The following is a 17,703-nucleotide window of genomic DNA, read 5'->3' as shown; positions in this document are numbered from 1 at the left end:
AAAGTAAATGGAGGACAGATCTAGTTAGAGATGCCTGCTCAAATATTCTTCCACATGCCCTGAATGTCCTGATCATTGACCTCCCAAGTCCTCTATTTTTTACCTCTCCTGCACATAATGATCCTTTTCTTATATTTTAAAGATATTGGTGCTCAGCTGTCTGGCTGCTCCTGGCATAGCACCTACCCTTTGAATTTTTCACTGTGGTATGCAACAGTTTTGGGGTGGGGGTGGGAGGCAGGGAATGCCAGTGGAAATTTGGAGCACCCTAGGTTCCATTGCATGTGCCCAACTGTTCAGTGAGAGGGTTCTGAGACCTAGTGCAGGTACAGCTGGGACTTCAGGTTATTCCTGGGGTTTGGTACATTGAGTTTAGGAGTAAGATTTTGATATAAATAGCTGGTGTCTGCTCCCACTAGGTCTTATGCGTGACTGTGTGGATTGCTAGCAGTTAAACCATTGGATCAGCCCAGTAATGTCAAATAGAAGTATGTTAATAAAATTCAGGTGCCTTTACTGACCAGGAACTTGTGAAAATGAATTAAATTGAAGCTGCTTTGTTACGTGACACATGCCAAAATAATTTGGAGAGTGGATGTTTGATGTCAGGGAATACTAGCATTGTTCTATAATGTCATCTAGCTCTTTCAAATTCAAAGTCTTTGAACTAGTTAGTGATAATCAGGCAAGTTTCTAAACACTAAAGATGCATTTATTTTCTGGCTTAACGGTATTAAATAAAAGTGGAAACACCCTTCGAATTATTTCTACATTTTAAAACCTATTTCTAGCCAAGTAAACTTTGATCTTTCAGATTTTGAACTATATTCATTCTTAAAACTTGCTTGTATGTTTGACTACTTGTAGCTTATTTCATCTGAAGAAAACGACTACAGTTCTTGTTACAGCCAGTCAGATAGTCAGTATGGTTCTCCTCCAAAAGGTTGGTCAGAAGAATTGGATGAACATGGTCAAACCTTATATACCAATGACTATACTAATGAAAAGGTACATTCTCCTTTCTTCTCATCACATATATTCTAAATTGGCAGAATCTTTTCAGTAAATTTAGTTGTAAGAATATACAGATTTCATTTTCAGTGGTGAAAATCTTTCCTCAGTGCTGGCTTCCTTTGTTCTTAAACGTCCACAACTTTGGCAACTAAACTAACAGTTTGCTCTGATGTATGTTGTATTGATATTCCATGGAGAGAGTTTTCCTAATGCTAATTCAGTGTGAGATTTGGGGCATCAGCTCCAATTTAAACAAAAATGTATATTGCACAATTCTTTATATTTCTGTCCTCTTTGTGATGTTATAGGAAACGTATTCCTTACCATTCTAATGTTCTTCTTTCTGTCTTTCAGAAACACTTCTTTTGATGGTGCTGTGTAGGGTTGATAATATAGTACTCTCCGTGGGTCTGTTTCCTGCTGAACATATAGTTGCTTTACTTTTTGCTTTTGCTTTTCATAACCTTGTTAAATCTTCCTTTGGGAAGCAGCAAAATCTAGTGACTAGATCACAGCAGTATCAGGAGACTTGGGTTCTGTTCTAATTTCTGCCATTGACTGACTTCGACTTTGGGAAGTCACAATAAGTTTCCTGATTTGTAAAATAGGAATAACCCCCCTATTTTGTAAAACAGTATGTAATCATTTTGGTTTGTGTTGATGTTAGCGCTGCTCTTTATTATTTTTAAAATAATTATTTGAAACAATTATGAATTTTATGTAACTGAAATGGATATGGTGCTGGAATATGTTATATACTAAAATAGTTTTTAAGATGCAGAATTTAAATTGCAATAGATTTTTAGTAAAGGCTTGAATTTTGTGAGTTTTAGCTGGTGTATTTTTAAGGAGATATGAATTGTCATGTTTAATGCTTCAGTTTCTCAAAGCTGACCTGCAAATAAGTCATAAATTTAATTTACTTCAGAAAAAACTTCAGAATTTCACTACTACCAGAGCTTTTCCTCTCTTTAAACTGCCCCTAGGCTCTGCAGAATGTGTCACTCTGCTATAATATGTTGTAAAGCACTATAAATTTACTTTATGCTTTACAGTAAAATACATTTCCTGACTCAAAGAATTTATTGTAAGGGTATCTGTGTGAAGTCCCAGTGTTTTCTGAGGGACTCTGCCTGGCTTCAAAGGCCTGCCTGTGTATCTTGTTCTAGGATCAGGGCCTGATACAAAGAACTTTGCCCTTAAGAGCTCTTCCTTTTCAGTGAAATTGTGAGCATGAACTGTTACAGATGTTGGGTCTGCGGACTGCTTGTCCCCTGGAACAAGATCTGAAGCAATTACTTGTCAGTACTCTTACGAAATAATTAAAGGTTTAGAACAATAAGAAGTTTGTACAATAATCTCTCTAAAATGGGCCCTTATTACAACTTGCCTCTTAGCCGTACCAGGAACCTAATGGAGCTTGATCAGATAAGTGGCAGGACTTCTATATACATTTCTGTATTATCTTCTCAAAGACTTTTAAATTTAACCCTTTCACGTTGAAAAGAGTGCAGTGTACTGTACTTTAAAAAAAATCTGTTTATCTTGATGCTGTGACATCACAGGGTTATACTTTCTAGGGAGTTACAATAGAGATGTTGAGAGTGAATGTGACCTGGAAATAAAAAAGAGCACATAAAATTTACTTTCTCATTGCTTTTTAGTTTTGCCTAATTGAAAAGGGTGCACAGTTGGTACATTTCTGAAGTAAATGGAGTTTTATTATTTGCAAGTTGTCTTCAAGCTTGAATGCAAAGTAACTAAGATGTGTTGTGATATCAGTTTTTCTGTCACTGTTATTAAACTTCCTATTGTCACATTTATTTCTACAGTGGATAAAACATGTAGATGAACAAGGTAGACCATATTACTACAGTGCTGATGGATCACGATCAGAATGGGAACTGCCAAAGGTAACAAACAAAAGTATTGTGACAACTGGTTGTTTTTTCAATAAACATTCAGGAATCTGTGGTGAGAGTTCTTCACAACAGATGTATTCTTTCAACAGTGGCTAATGCCCCATGTTTAATTATTCTTGACGTTTCTTGTTTGTTTTTTTCTGGGAAGACAAACTCATGATCATGAAGGATGTGACATCAGAAATAATTCAGTATAATGGTGTTAAAAATTCAAGAGACAATCTTACCTCTGTGCCTAACCATATTTTTCAAGTAGTGTTGCACATTACCATTGGCATTCCTGTTATAGAGGCAGGGTTTTCAAAGTATTTTTTATGAGTAGTAGTATTGTGTTCACTTTTTAAACTCCGCTCTATAGACAGTGATATTCATCAGAGGCCCTTGAGAGAAACTATGAACTAGCTTTTAAAACAAGTTGCAATACCAGTACTAGCAGACCAAGAAAGAGAGACCTGAGCAAAGTGGGAAATGACTAGGAAGATAGTTTTCTAACAGAACTTTATTAAGCCTGTGAAAATATACTGACATCTAAATTACTAATGAGTTAAATGGAATTCTCCTGTAATCTGCACACAATGTGTTAGGGAGACTTTTCTGTAATTCTCTAATCCAAATTTTGTGGCAGCCGAAGACCTACCAGGCTATCCTTAATGAATACAGTTTAAAAATTACATAGATACTGACCAACTGCTTCAGTCCAGTGATTAGCAGTCTTATACGCTTGAACAAATTGCTTTTATCAAAAACACTTTGAGCAGTCAGTTTGTATAATATAAATTTAATCCAGGAAGTGAAAGATGAGTTTCTGGCATGCTGTCACTATTCTTAATGCAGAGTGTTTTGACAGAGTGGAATGGTTCTATCTTGCACACTAATTCAGTTTCAGATCTGAACTATACAAATAATTGATACTGTTGGCTCTAATCATAGAATCATAGAATATCAGGGTTGGAAGGGACCCCAGAAGGTCATCTAGTCCAACCCCCTGCTCGAAGCAGGACCAATTCCCAGTTAAATCATCCCAGCCAGGGCTTTGTCAAGCCTGACCTTAAAAACCTCTAAGGAAGGAGATTCTACCACCTCCCTAGGTAACACATTCCAGTGTTTCACCACCCTCTTAGTGAAAAAGTTTTTCCTAATATCCAATCTAAACCTCCCCCACTGCAACTTGAGACCATTACTCCTCGTTCTGTCATCTGCTACCATTGAGAACAGTCTAGAGCCATCCTCTTTGGAACCCCCTTTCAGGTAGTTGAAAGCAGCTATCAAATCCCCCCTCATTCTTCTCTTCTGCAGGCTAAACAATCCCAGCTCCCTCAGCCTCTCCTCATAACTCATGTGTTCCAGACCCCTAATCATTTTTGTTGCCCTTCGCTGGACTCTCTCCAATTTATCCACATCCTTCTTGAAGTGTGGGGCCCAAAACTGGACACAGTACTCCAGATGAGGCCTCACCAATGTCAAGTAGAGGGGAACGATCACGTCCCTCGATCTGCTTGCTATGTCCCTACTTATACATCCCAAAATGCCATTGGCCTTCTTGGCAACAAGGGCACAATGCTGACTCATATCCAGCTTCTCGTCCACTGTCACCCCTAGGTCCTTTTCCGCAGAACTGCTGCCTAGCCATTCGGTCCCTAGTGTGTAGCTGTGCATTGGGTTCTTCTGTCCTAAGTGCAGGACCCTGCACTTATCCTTATTGAACCTCATCAGATTTCTTTTGGCCCAATCCTCCAATTTGTCTAGGTCCCTCTGTATCCTATCCCTCCCCTCCAGCGTATCTACCACTCCTCCCAGTTTAGTATCATCCGCAAATTTGCTGAGAGTGCAATCCACACCATCCTCCAGATCATTTATGAAGATATTGAACAAAACCGGCCCCAGGACCGACCCTTGGGGCACTCCACTTGATACCGGCTGCCAACTAGACATGGAGCCATTGATCACTACCCGTTGAGCCCGACAATCTAGCCAATCCAAGAACTACAGTTCACAGTGCCAACCCAATAGAAATTTACCTAAAGAAGTGTAGAGAAAGGCGGTGTCTCAAGGTGCTGTGAGTTTTGTAATGCAGTAGTTTAGAGGTCCCAATCAAGGATCAGGGCCTGATTGTACTAGTTGTTGTAACTACACAGAGGCTATGTTTACACTTGGAGTTGGGGTGGGGGTGATTCCCAGATTGAATAGACATACTCATAATAGCTCTCATTAAGTAGTAGTATAGTGGTAGCGCGAGTGGCCGCACAGGCTAGTCGCCCCAAATACAAACCTACCTGGACCCTGTGGGTAGTGTGGCTAGCCTGTGCTGCTGTCTGTACTACTGTAGCTACACTTCTATTTTTAGTGTGCTAGCTTGATGAGAGCTACCACGAGTATGTCTGCTGTGTCTGGAAATCATATTCCCAGCTCCAAGTGTAGATGTAGCCAAAATGAAAACTCATAATTGCCTCATTGTTAACACGTGCTTCCCTTGTTTGACTGTATCCACCTGTTGTCTCATCACTACTTAAGACTCTAAGTTCTTAAAGCAAAGATGGTCTTTTCACTGTGTTTGTAAGGACTAGCATAAGGATGCCGTAGGTGCTACCATAATGGAAAGAATTAATTAATTAAAGCAGTCTCTGTTTAAAATTATTTCCTAACTATGTAATCTTTTAAAAGAAAAGGAGTACTTGTGGCACCTTAGAGACTGACCAATTTATTTGAGCATAAGCTTTTGTGAGCTACAGCTCACGGAAGCTTATGCTCAAATAAATTGGTTAGTCTCTAAGGTGCCACAAGTACTCCCTTTCTTTTTGCGAATACAGATTAACACGGCTGTTACTCTGAAACCTGTCTTTTAAAAGAATGCGTAATGGTAAATGAGTATGAAATTGCCAAAACTTACCAAATGTTAACTTGGTGTAAACGAATGAACAATTGATCTTGCGCCATAACCCAGTGCCCTGTGTACTTTTAAAATAACAGCTTGAAATTCTAGAAGTCATTTAGTGTACCAGTTTTCCACAAAAGATCTTAAGACTACCCAACCTATAACTTACAGTGACTAACAGAGATTTGTGAGTAAAGGCAGGAGCATAATTGAAGCCTCATATCTGGATAAACTCCGATTTATTAGAAGTTGGCTCAAAATTTACCCAGGAAGTAAAGGATTGGAAAACATAATACAGACTGAGGATCTATTTCAGGAAAAAGATTTTTCTCTTCTTAACTGTCAGGAGTGGGAGAAGAAAAGACTTTAGGAGACTTTTGGCTGTTTTACAACTGAAAAGGTATAGTACTGAAGCTGTGGGGTCCTACATCCACCTGAACATGATCTTTTTAAAAAAAAAAAACATATAAACCAGTTCTCTCATCTATAATCATTTTTGGTAAATTATTACAAATCCTTTAGAGCAACTGCATATCACTGGAACCAAAAATCATCAAAAAGAGTCTGGAAGGAGTTAACTGTGAAAGATGCTAATCTAAGATTAAAAATTTAAAATCTTCATGATGTATGTTGGATACTGGACACTGCTATGAATATACCACTTTGGAAGAAAATTCAAACACACATTGGGGAGATAAAAATACTGGGAAAAATACATGGCACTTCATGCTTCGGCCACCATTCCAGCGGACATGCTTCCATGCCGATGATGCTCATTTAAAAAAAAAATGCGTTAATTAAATTTGTGACTGAACTCCTTGGAGGAGAATTGTATGTCCCCTCCTCTGTTTTACCCACACGTTGCCATATATTTCATGTAAAAGCACATGTTCATTTTAAGAAAACTTTCACTGCAGATTTGACAAAACACAAAGAAGGTAGCAGTGTGAGATTTCTAAAGATAGCTATCGCACTTGACCCAAGGTTTAAGAATCTGAAGTGCCGTACAAAATCTGAAAGGGACGAGGTGTGGAGCTACACTCCAGTGCAGAAACTACACAACCCAACCCCCCAAAAAAGAATATCAACCTTCTGCTGGTGGCATCTGACTCACATGATGAAAATGAACATGTTCCTCCACACTGCTTTGCATTGTTATCAAGCAGAACCCATCATCAGCATGCATGCATGTCCCCTGGAATAGTTAAAGCGTGAAGGGACATATGAATCTTTCGCACATCTGGCACATAAATACCTTGCAATGCTGGCTACAAAGGTGCCATGCAAATGCCTGTTCTTACTTTCAGATGACATTGTAAACAAGAAGCGGGCAGCATTATCTCCTGCAAATGTAAGCAAACTTGTTTGTCTGAGCAATTGGCTGAACAAGAAGTAGGACTCAGTGGACTTGCAGGCTCTGAAGTTTTACATTTTTTTTTAAAGCAGATTTTTTGTACATAATTCTTCATCTGTAAGTTCAACTTTCATGATAGAGGTTGCACTGCAGTACTTGTATTAAGTGAATTGAAAAATACTATTTTTATTACAGTGCAAATACTTGTAATAAAAAATAAAGTGAGCACTGTACACTTTGTATTTTGTGTTGTAATTGAAATCAATATATTTGAAAATGTAGAAAACATCCAAAAATAGTTAAATAAATGGTATTTTATTAACAGTGTGATTAATCACAATTTATTTTTTAAATTGTGCGATTAATCGTGATTAATATTTTTAATCGCTTGACAGCCTAATATTTTCTTCTTTGTGACAGTTAGCTTTTGTTTTCTCCTCCACACTTAATCCATCCAGTATATATATCCAAATCATGTTGAGACTGGAACCTCAACCCTCCTCTGCCATACACCACTTCAGGATCTTATAGCCGTGATACGGGAATTAAAATGGTGTGTAGGGAAAAATGTTGCATATGCTTAAAATCCAGATGAAGAGTTGTGTGTTTAAAAATACTTAATTTTAATTGTGAGAACATCAGGCACAATTTATAAAGGAAAAAATGTAAAGTCTGGAGTGACACGTACTAGCTGTCTAAGAAATTGTTTAACAGTGTTTCCTTTTATCTATCTACAAAATACTGAATAAATAATTTTGAGACTGTGCTGCAATTCTTTCCCCATCAAGTAGAAGTTAAGGGGACATTGAGACTAACAGACATATTTCCAACATGCATTCCCAGTCTTTCATTCCGCACAGGCGTAGGAACATAGTTATCATACAAAATCAGACCACTGTTTGATCTGTCTTGACCAGCTCTGAGTCCTATATCCCTCAAATGAAGCAATTAAAATAAAAATAAGTTAAGAAACATAGACTAAGGTCAGAGAAAGCAAAAATGAGAGAGAATAACAAAATAAGTGAAACAGGAGTGAAGGAAAAGATCTATTGTGCGTTAGAGACTCTCCTAGGTCTTTCTATCACTCTAGTCTCTAAACATTGAGCTAACACAGTTTTTGATATTTAGAAAATTTAAAAGTATGAATATTGACCATAAAAACTGGGTTATAGTCTTCCTTTTGTCAAGAAATTAACACAGCATCAATTTCCTCCTTCCCCCACCACACACAGCAGAGTCACCAGGAAAGGACCTCAGTTTTTGATACCTTATTAGACCAACAGTCCATTATTCACTTCTTAGCTTTGCTCTGTCAGCATTAGATATGAGTCCAAATCTTGGTTTTGAAACTCAGACGTGTGATCATCTGTCTCAGAGGCCACAGTACTGCCAAATGAATGCTAAGTCCTGTCTACTACACACACCTTAAAATTGAAAAATGTAAAAGCAGAACAAAGTGCAAGTAACATTAAGAAAATAACATGCAAAATTAAAAATGGTAAGAATATGAGGAGATCAAGAAATGGTATAATATTCACCTTTCCAATTAAACAATTTTAATTGTTTGTGTCAGTGTATTGAAATAGCTGCAAAAACAGTAACCGTTTATAGTTTAGCTAATGAAAACAAGAAATTTTTGCAAAAATCATATCTAGAGCTTAAAAATAGTAGCTTAGTCTAGAAGATACCATCACAGATGCTTAGTGCAGTTCTCAAACTGTGGATTTGTGTCTCCAGAGATAACATGCTTGTTAACAGCAGAAATGTTTTAAAATAAATAATATATAGAGATGAGAAATAACAGACCTCAACCCTATTGTCCCTCTGCAAATGTGTGTACATAGAGTCAATCCTTTACCTCTCTCTAAAATTGTAAAGTTTCAGAAAGTTCAATGAATAGAAGACTGTTGGGGACGGAATAGATCTGGACAAGGAGAAGAAGTCTGGAGATAAATGTGAGAAGGAAGGGACAGGCAGTAGAAAGAAAAGTGAAACTGTTTGAACAGCATATTCCAGAAGTCTTGAGGTCTTTCCGAGTGTAGCGTTCATTGCTTTGAGATCTACCTTACCATTCTCTCACTAGAAGGGAAAACCTGTAATGGCAGCAGGCTGTAAAAGAGACCCAGTTTGGGAAGAACCACCATTCAAGAAATATGTTTGCTGCTGATGTTTTAAGGAAAGTCACACCAGTGAACTGGTGGAAGTCACTTAAGAATTTGGATTCAGAGACTGTTGATGTGGTGGTCTCACTTTTAACAGCAGTAGATCTCTGCAAGTCAGAAAATTGTCTTTTTTTGTGGGACAGTGGGAAAAACTGGAATCTCAAACATCAGGGGGTAGCCGAGTTAGTCTGTATCCACAAAAACAACAAGGAGTCCGGTGGCACCTTAAACACTAACAGATTTATTTGAGCATAAGCTTTCGTGGGTAAAAAACCATGCATCTGAAGAAGTGGGAGTGAAAAATTACAAATGCAGACATAAATATACTGACACATGAAAAGAAGGGAGTTACATCACAAGTGGAAAACCATTGTTGACAGAGCCAATATGATCAGGGTGGAGGTAGTCCACTCCCCATAGCAGATGAGGAGGTGTCAATTCCAGAAGAGGCAAAGCTGCTTTTGTAATGAGCCAGCCACTCCCAGTCCCTATTCAAGCCCAAATTAATGGTGTTAAATTTGCAAATGAATTTTAGTTCTCCTGTTTCTGTTTGAAGTCTGTTTCTGAAGTTTTTTTGTTCAAGTGTAGCTACTTTCAAATCTGTTATAGAATGTCCAGGAGGATTGAAGTGTTCTCCGACTGGCTTTTGTATGTTACCATTCCTGATGTCCGATTTGTGTCCATTTATTCATTTACGTAGGGACTGTCCAGTTTGGCCAGTGTATATGGCAGAGGGGCATTGCTGGCACATGATGGCATATATAACGTTAGTAGATGTGCAGGTGAATGAGCCTCTGATTGTGTGTCAGATGTGGTTGGGCCCTCTGATGGTGTCACTAGAGTAGATATGGCGACAGAGTAGGCAATGAGGTATGCTACAGGGATTGGTTCATGGGTTAGTGTTTCTGTGGTGTGGTGTATAGTTGCTGGTGAGTATTTGCTTGAGGTTGAGGGGCTGTCTGTAAGCGAGGGCTGGCCTGCCTCCCAAGGTCTGGGAGAGTGAGGGATTGTTTTCCAGGATAGGTTGTAGATTGTTGATGTGCTGGAGAGGTTTTAGCTGGGGGCTATACGTGATGACCAGTGGTGGTCTGTTGTTTTCCTTGTTGGGCCTGTCCTGTAGTAGGTGATTTCTGGGTACCCGTCTGTCTGTCAGTCTGTTTCCTCACTTCCCCAGGTGGGTATTGTAGTTTGATCTACAACCTATCCTGGAAAACGATCCCTCACTCTCTGACCTTCAGAGGCAGGCCATGTAGAAAACCTTGTTGCGTACTCTGTCCCCATTCTTCTAGTGAAGCTCTGTCCAGTTCCTTTTCATCTGATTATAGATGTCCTTAGGAGGAAAGACTTTCTGACCTAGAAAGAGGAACCAGTGCTCTCCCCGAAACTTGAGAAACTGACCGATGCCTCATCTACATAAGAATGAGGACAACTGCTACAAATAGGCACAAATGGGCTAGAACACAGCCTTGAGCCGTACCTCATTAACAGAACAGAAATAAGGCCGGGTTACTTTTAGGCTTTGTCTACTCTACAGCTTGCACTAGCATAATTTGTCACTCGGGGGTGTGAATAAACCACCCCACTGAGCCACAAAAGTTACACCGGTGTAAGAGCTTCTTCCACCAACATAGCTTCTGCTGCTCGCAGAGGTTTTTTTATGCTGATTGGAGAACTGTATCGATACAGCTGCGCTGCTGCAGTTCTGTACGGTATATACATTAAGGCCATGTCAATACAGTAGTTAGACTGAGAATTCCTACCTAGTCATGAAAATTGTGTTTACTGTCTCCATGAAGGTGTAGGGAAACTGATGGCGAAAAGTAGGATAAATTGAGATGGTGTTCTGTGGTGGTTTTTATGTAATGGCATAAGATTTCAGTTTTGGGTGGAACCTGCCTCAAATTGATTGTAGCATAAGCACACAGAATTTGCATTACCAAATCAGTTGGTTCATCAAGTCTACTTCTTGCAGCAAGCAGTATATAAAGCTTTAGAATTAAGAAAACTACTATGCTTTTTGTGACAGGGTCAGGCCAGATGGCTACGGGAGAGTGATAGAAGGCAGATACATTAGCCCCATGTTAAGTAGGTCCCGTTTCCCTGGGTAAGGTAACAGGGAAGGTTCCAGAACAATCAGGAACTTTCTGGAAACAATTAAGGCAGACAGGCTGATTAGAACACCTGCAGCCAGTCAAGAAACTGCCAGAATCAATTAAGACAGGCAGGCTATTCAGGGCACCTGGGTTTAAAAAAGAGCTCACTTCAGTTTGTGGTGCATGCGAGGAGCTGGGAGCAAGAGGCACAAGAAGCTGAGAGTGAGAAGGCGTACTACTGGAAGGCTGAGAAGTACAAGCATTATCAGATGTCAGGAGGAAGGTCCTGTGGTGAGAATAAAGAAGGTGTTGGGAGGAGGCCATGGGGAAGTAGCCCAGGGAGTTGTAGCTGTCACACAGCTGTTAGAGGAGCCACTGTAGACAGCTGCAGTCCACAGGGCCCTGGGCTGGAACCCGGAGTAGAGGACGGGCCCAGGTTCCCCCCATTCCTCCATCCCCTCAACTCCCTGCTTGAAACCGGAGGAGTTGACCTGGACTGTGGGTTCCACCAGAGGGGAAGGTCCCTGGCCTGAGACTGTGGGGATTGCTCTTCTTCCTTTTCCCCATGCTGGCCAGTGATGAGGCTAACTGAGTGAATGGCAGATTTGAGCCACGAAAGTGGCCAAACTGAGGGCTGCTGTGAACCTCTGAGGCGAGCAAATCCACCAATAAGCACAGGACCCACCAAGGCGGAGGAGGAACTTTGTCACAATACCTATACTATAGCTATCTAGTGGTTCCCAAACTTTGGTCCATGGAGCACTTGCTGATGGTTCAGAGACCTGGCTTGTCACAGGGTGCTGGCTCTTCTCGTTTTTTGTTGATGAAGTGCATTAAAATGTAAAGGTACTTGATCATAATTCTTTCATGTAAATATATTGCTGTAGTTGTCACAGTGATGTAATGTGACTGTGATTGGGAGGGGGCAATAGTGATCTTAATAATCTCAATTAAGAATGTTACACCCTGTGAAAAGCTTGGAGCCCCCTTCATCATCTAGTTATACATGGGGACGATAGTACGATACCTTTTTAACCTCCTGAGTTGATCAATTTATTGTATGCCCTAAACACGAGCTTTAACCTTCAAGCTCATTCTTAAGTATTAGTCCTCTGGTTACAGAGTACCAACAAAAGTGAGGAGTCCTTGTGGCACCTCAGAGACTAACAAATTTATTTGGGCATAAGCTTTCATGGGCTAAAACTCACTTAATCAGTAGCAACAGGATATCCATAATCTTGGACATGCCTACTTTAACCTTATAAATGATCCTTGCTTGTTGCCAGTTCCAAAGACTAATTAACAATGGTCAGGTCAATAAGCATAACTGTATAGACAACAAGAAGAAGGAGGTTGATATATTTGGTGATGGAATTCATGTAAACTACATACATTCTATGCTGGGATGTTTAAAAAAGAAAAAAGCCAGTCATTTACTTTTATAGAGAAGAAATTAACATACTTTTCAGAAGTGCCTAGACTATGTCAAATGACTTCTGAAGGCAGCATTAAGTATTAATAAAGAATCTTGCCTGAAAGCATGTCACATGGGAGACCGTTGTTTGTTAGTAGGTTCAGAAAAATGACTTGACAGTAATAAGTCTTAAAGTAAATAGATTGTTTTCCTGTACTTTTAAAGTCTAGGGTTTATCTCTAGCCTAGAAATATACCAGCTTTATCCTCATTTTATTGTTTCCACTATTTTTGAGGTGTATTGTGCAATGAAGAGGAAATGAAAACAGTCTTTAAACATTCAAGTGTAAAGATGTTTATTTGACACCTGCAATGTGAGAAAATAGAAAAATGGCAAATGTTCTCTCAGAAAATTTACAGGGTATATTAACACTGTTTACATTAGCAATGCAAAGTATTTAAGCTGCTAAGAAGCACTGCTTATTGTCACTGAATGTTAACAAGGCTGTCATCAGACTTTCATACCTGAACTCTGTCTCTGTCTTCTGCTTTTTTGGCAGAAACATTTGAAACCTAGGTTTTATATTGCCTTACAGGTTCCTTCTCCTTCAACATGGACTTGTCTGTCCTATTAAGTAAAGTCTCCTCATGGTTTGTGATGGTACCAGTGGCGCCTTTGATTATAGATCGTGTACAGTTAGGCCCTGCATATTTTACAAATTTAACATTTATTTTAAAATAATAAATTTTAATTTTTATTTCAGTGGAATTCAAAGCACTTATCCTGGACTCTGAACTTGTGCAGTATTTTAAAAGCATATTAAAAATAAAACCATCAAATACAGAAGCATACACAGACTGCCATAAATTCACAATGATGCTGGATAATATTACCAAATTAAGTAGTAACCCCATTTTTCCGTAGCAGGAAATAAATAGCTAATACGTTTTCAGCCTATACATTCCTTAAATTGCTTTAAGTGCTTTAGAGAACACTGTTTGCTTCCTAGAAGTTGAGTTAACTGTAAGCATGGTCCCATAGCAAACAGTTCAGTTTTTAGTTGTAATATGGACCAGGTTTCTAAATAATGCTTAGCTGCTGATATACTGTGAATTGTGAGAGTGCTGCTGTGGACTAGATAGCTGCGAAGTAGATATTTCCCTGGTAAGGAAGTAACCAAGAGATTAGATGCACTCCAGCACACATGGAGGAAAAACACTTTTGAAAGACTAAATGGCTGACCATTCAGCTCTGATTTGACAGGGGAACAAATTGTGAGAGCCACACACACTTCACTATTTTACTGTACTTGTTACAATTGTCATGCAAATGTGTAGTGAATCCATGATACATAAATATGGCTCTGCGTTCTCAATCTGAAATAATTCTTACTAGTATAGGAGACTTATAAATCTGTCGTAGACACAGTTACCAAATTTTATTTTTTAGCATGAGGTTCTCCATTTGGAGTGATTCGTTCCTATGATGCATGTTGAAATATTTCAGTAAGACATGAAAAATCACTGTTTTTTTTTTACATCTTTTGTTGAAGCATGAATCCTATAGACAATAAAATGAAAAGCTGCAAACATAAACATGGTATCTGCCATGGTAATAGCAGTGTTGACCCTTTATTGGAGCATGGTGCAGCTCAGGATGTTAATTCATTACATTCATCTAACTTTTCATTAGTAGATCTCTAAGTGCTTCATAAGTATCAGTATGCCTTATTCCCATTTTATGCATGGAAAAACTGAGGCATTAAGAGGTTGTGACTTGCGATATGTCACCATAATGAGTCAGTGGCAAATTTGAGAATAATAATTCCTAGCTCTTAAATAACACTTTTCATCAGTAGGTCTTAAAGCACTTTACGATTGAGGTTAGTGTCATCATCCCCTTTTTACATTTTAATAACTCTGGTGTCCTGCTTCTGTCATAGGCCGTGCCCAGTGGATTACAATCCTTTGTGTAATGAATCAACAAGTACAATCATAGTTGTCCAGTGTGTTCCAAAGCACAGGTTTTGCGACTTTAGCATTACCCGAGAAAGAAATCCCAGACAAGATTTTTGTTAAAATTTGTCTTTGCTGTTTTGTATATTCAATAAAAAGCTTTGTTTGGAATGTTTTTTAACTTACTTGGATGCTACATGAATTTCTGTGCACTTGATAACTTAGTGCTACCATGCCAGAGATGATAGTCTTGCTGCAAAATTTAGGGCTAGTATTATACAGAATATGCATGGCCCCGTTTATAGACTTCATGCCTTTCTCTAAGTCATGCATCTTTGGATACTGTCGGATATTAAACTAAATTGCAACTTTTTACTCTTAAATATATCCTTCTTTGTGTTTAAATGTAGCATAAATCTGGTCTAGGAAGAAAAGTTATTGCATTACCACCACTAGGAGACAGGAATTTCTCTATCAGAATAGACTACCCTACAGTGTCTCCTTTCTTCCCGCACGAACCAGCCTTCTGGCCAAATAGGGTTGGACGGTACACCCTCAGATGTTGTTATAGTTCTTGATCCAGAGGTATCACAATAGGGTGACATGACACACCCCTTTTATACAACTGTGTGTGGTGCTCTTAACACTTCCCAGTGTGGATAGTAAAGATCTAAATCCAATGTTAGTTCCACTCTGAAGAGTGGCTGATAACACTGTAGTGCTTTGGTGGCATTCCCAGTGCCTACAGGTGCAGGCAGTAAGAATTCGGGACCAGAAATCTCAAACCTGGATGACAGTACAATGCACGATCACATCAGGCTAGTTCCTGTTTACCTCTGCAGAAAACAGCACCAGACAATTTAGCTTTCAAGACATAGGGTTAAAAAAAAAAGGCTATTGTTTGCAGTTTCATGGCTGAATCAGTGATATTATAAAAAATTGTGCTGTTGGAAAATATACAGATGAATAATCTGGGTTTTATGTTAGTATAAATTTGACCCTGTTGATAGTGTGATTTTTCTCTTCTTTAGTATAATGCTTCACCACAGCAGCAAAGAGAAATAATTAAGAGTAGGAGTCTGGACAGGAAGCTACAAGAACCAATTGTTTTAACAAAGTGGAGGCACAGCACAATTGTGTTGGACACCAATGATAAGGTAAGAATGTGTTAAAGAGCATGTTAGAATTTTGGCCATTGTCTGGTTTGTGAAATGTTTAATTCACACTAATTTCTGAAGGATTCATTATTGGCAGTTTTTCTATGGTACGTACCATGCAGTGTATGTAAATGTTCAGTAAAATCAAGGACAACTTGATAAACTGGTATCTTTCTTTTTAATTTGTAATAGAGTAGCTTATTTTTTAATCTTTATTGGACTGTTTTCCTTTCTTCCAAACTATTTCTATAAACCTTCATTTGATTGGCTGATGAATTTTAACTAACATTAATTTAGGCTTTGGATGTTCAATACCATTTACTTGCCTCTAATTAGAAACCACCTATGTTTGGTTAAAAATGGATAATATTTAGCAATGTAATATCAGTTATGTAAAATGCTTGGTATCTTGTATCTGAAGGTTTGAATTGTCCGCAACAGAGATATGGTATGAAAACACTGGTGAAGTGCAAACATTTATAGTTTTCTTTTTCAATAGGTGTTTATGTGGGTTTCACTGTCACAGTAGTAATAGACACACATGGTGTTTGCCAAGCTAAATATTACCTTTAAGATGGGAGTAACAGTAGAAATATGTAGTGACTTTATTCTTTTAACAAATATACGAGTTCCATTGTATTTGTTTTGGTGAAGAGAACATTCAGCTAATAATGTTGAGGATATGCTCTTGTCACATGGAGCAATTTTTGCTTATTTACAGGGTACTGAAAGTGCTAAATATGTGGCTGTAATTTCTCTCCAGAGATCAACTGAATTTAGTAGCTCTGTCTCATTTTTAAAAGCTTCTCCTTGCACAGTGATTTTTGATGGTCCCCTCACTTAGGCCCTCTTAGCACCTAACAAAATATAAAGAAATTTATCTTAAGCAAAATTAAGGGACAAGTGTGCCCACTATACCCTTTTTTCCCCTGATTTTAGCAATAGCTGAATTAGTTATTACCATAAGATCCTTTCAGTAAATTATAGGTATCAATATAAATGGAGAAGAAATTAAACTAGCATTGTATCCTGATGAGTTTCTAGCTTTCATAATTCATCCAGAGCAATCAGTCCCAGGATTTTAATGGAAATCATAGGTAGCTTTGCAATCAAAAGTGTCCTGGTTCTTCCAATCATTGCTGAAACCTTAACTCTGTAAGGTGCTGAGTGTCCTCAACTGACTTCAGTGGGAACTGAGAGCACAGAGAACATCTAGCCTTGAAGCACCATCTATACTAGGAAAGTTTCTAACCAGTTTTTAAAACAATTTCACTAAATTGTTTCAGTAAAAATGTTTCAAGTTGCCCAAAAACCTTGCCCACACTAGGTCACCAACTGGATTTATAATTCGTTCAGTTGAACTGTTTTTTATCCTGTTTGAATTTTGGGGAAAATCTCTGCAACATAGACAGGAAGTCTCTGAATTCCTAATACTGATAAGATTTAGTTCTACACTGGAAAAACATCAAATGGATGTCACATGTTTACTCTGACATTTAAAACAGTATCAAACTGACAGGTGCAACATCTTTAGAAACACTGGTAAATTACTCATGCAGGTCATAAATGGCTATACCTTCTTCATTATGGGAATCAAACAGGCAAAGACAAACACATCATTATGCTTTAATTTCTTAAGTGTCTGAAGTCAGTATCACTTTAACATTTACTAGTCCATGTTTTGTCTCCCTCAATATTTAACTATTCCATGTTTGTTTATTTTTAAATAAACATATTGTAAATGTATATAATGCTTTCAA

General features: G+C 38.4%; 1 protein-coding gene across 6 annotated transcripts in view; it reads left to right on the top strand.

Annotated features, from left to right (window-relative positions):
• Nucleotides 1-17,703, top strand: part of ARHGAP12 (Rho GTPase activating protein 12) — a 140,704-nt gene that overhangs the window by 84,099 nt on the left and 38,902 nt on the right. For 4 of the 6 annotated variants that reach the window (XM_073334404.2, XM_073334401.2, XM_073334402.2 and 1 more), the window contains 3 exons: nt 868-1,008; nt 2,847-2,927; nt 15,818-15,943. In XM_073334404.2, coding sequence (XP_073190505.1) covers nt 868-1,008; nt 2,847-2,927; nt 15,818-15,943 — 348 coding nt within the window. The remainder of the gene's footprint in view (nt 1-867; nt 1,009-2,846; nt 2,928-15,817; nt 15,944-17,703) is intronic. The other 2 variants (XM_073334405.2, XM_073334406.2) reach the window with 2 other exon arrangements.

Source organism: Lepidochelys kempii, chromosome 2 (assembly GCF_965140285.1).
Source record: "Lepidochelys kempii isolate rLepKem1 chromosome 2, rLepKem1.hap1, whole genome shotgun sequence".
Classification (NCBI taxonomy): domain Eukaryota; kingdom Metazoa; phylum Chordata; order Testudines; family Cheloniidae; genus Lepidochelys; species Lepidochelys kempii.
Note: the sequence above shows the minus strand (reverse complement) of the source record. Positions and strands in the feature narration are given on the sequence as shown.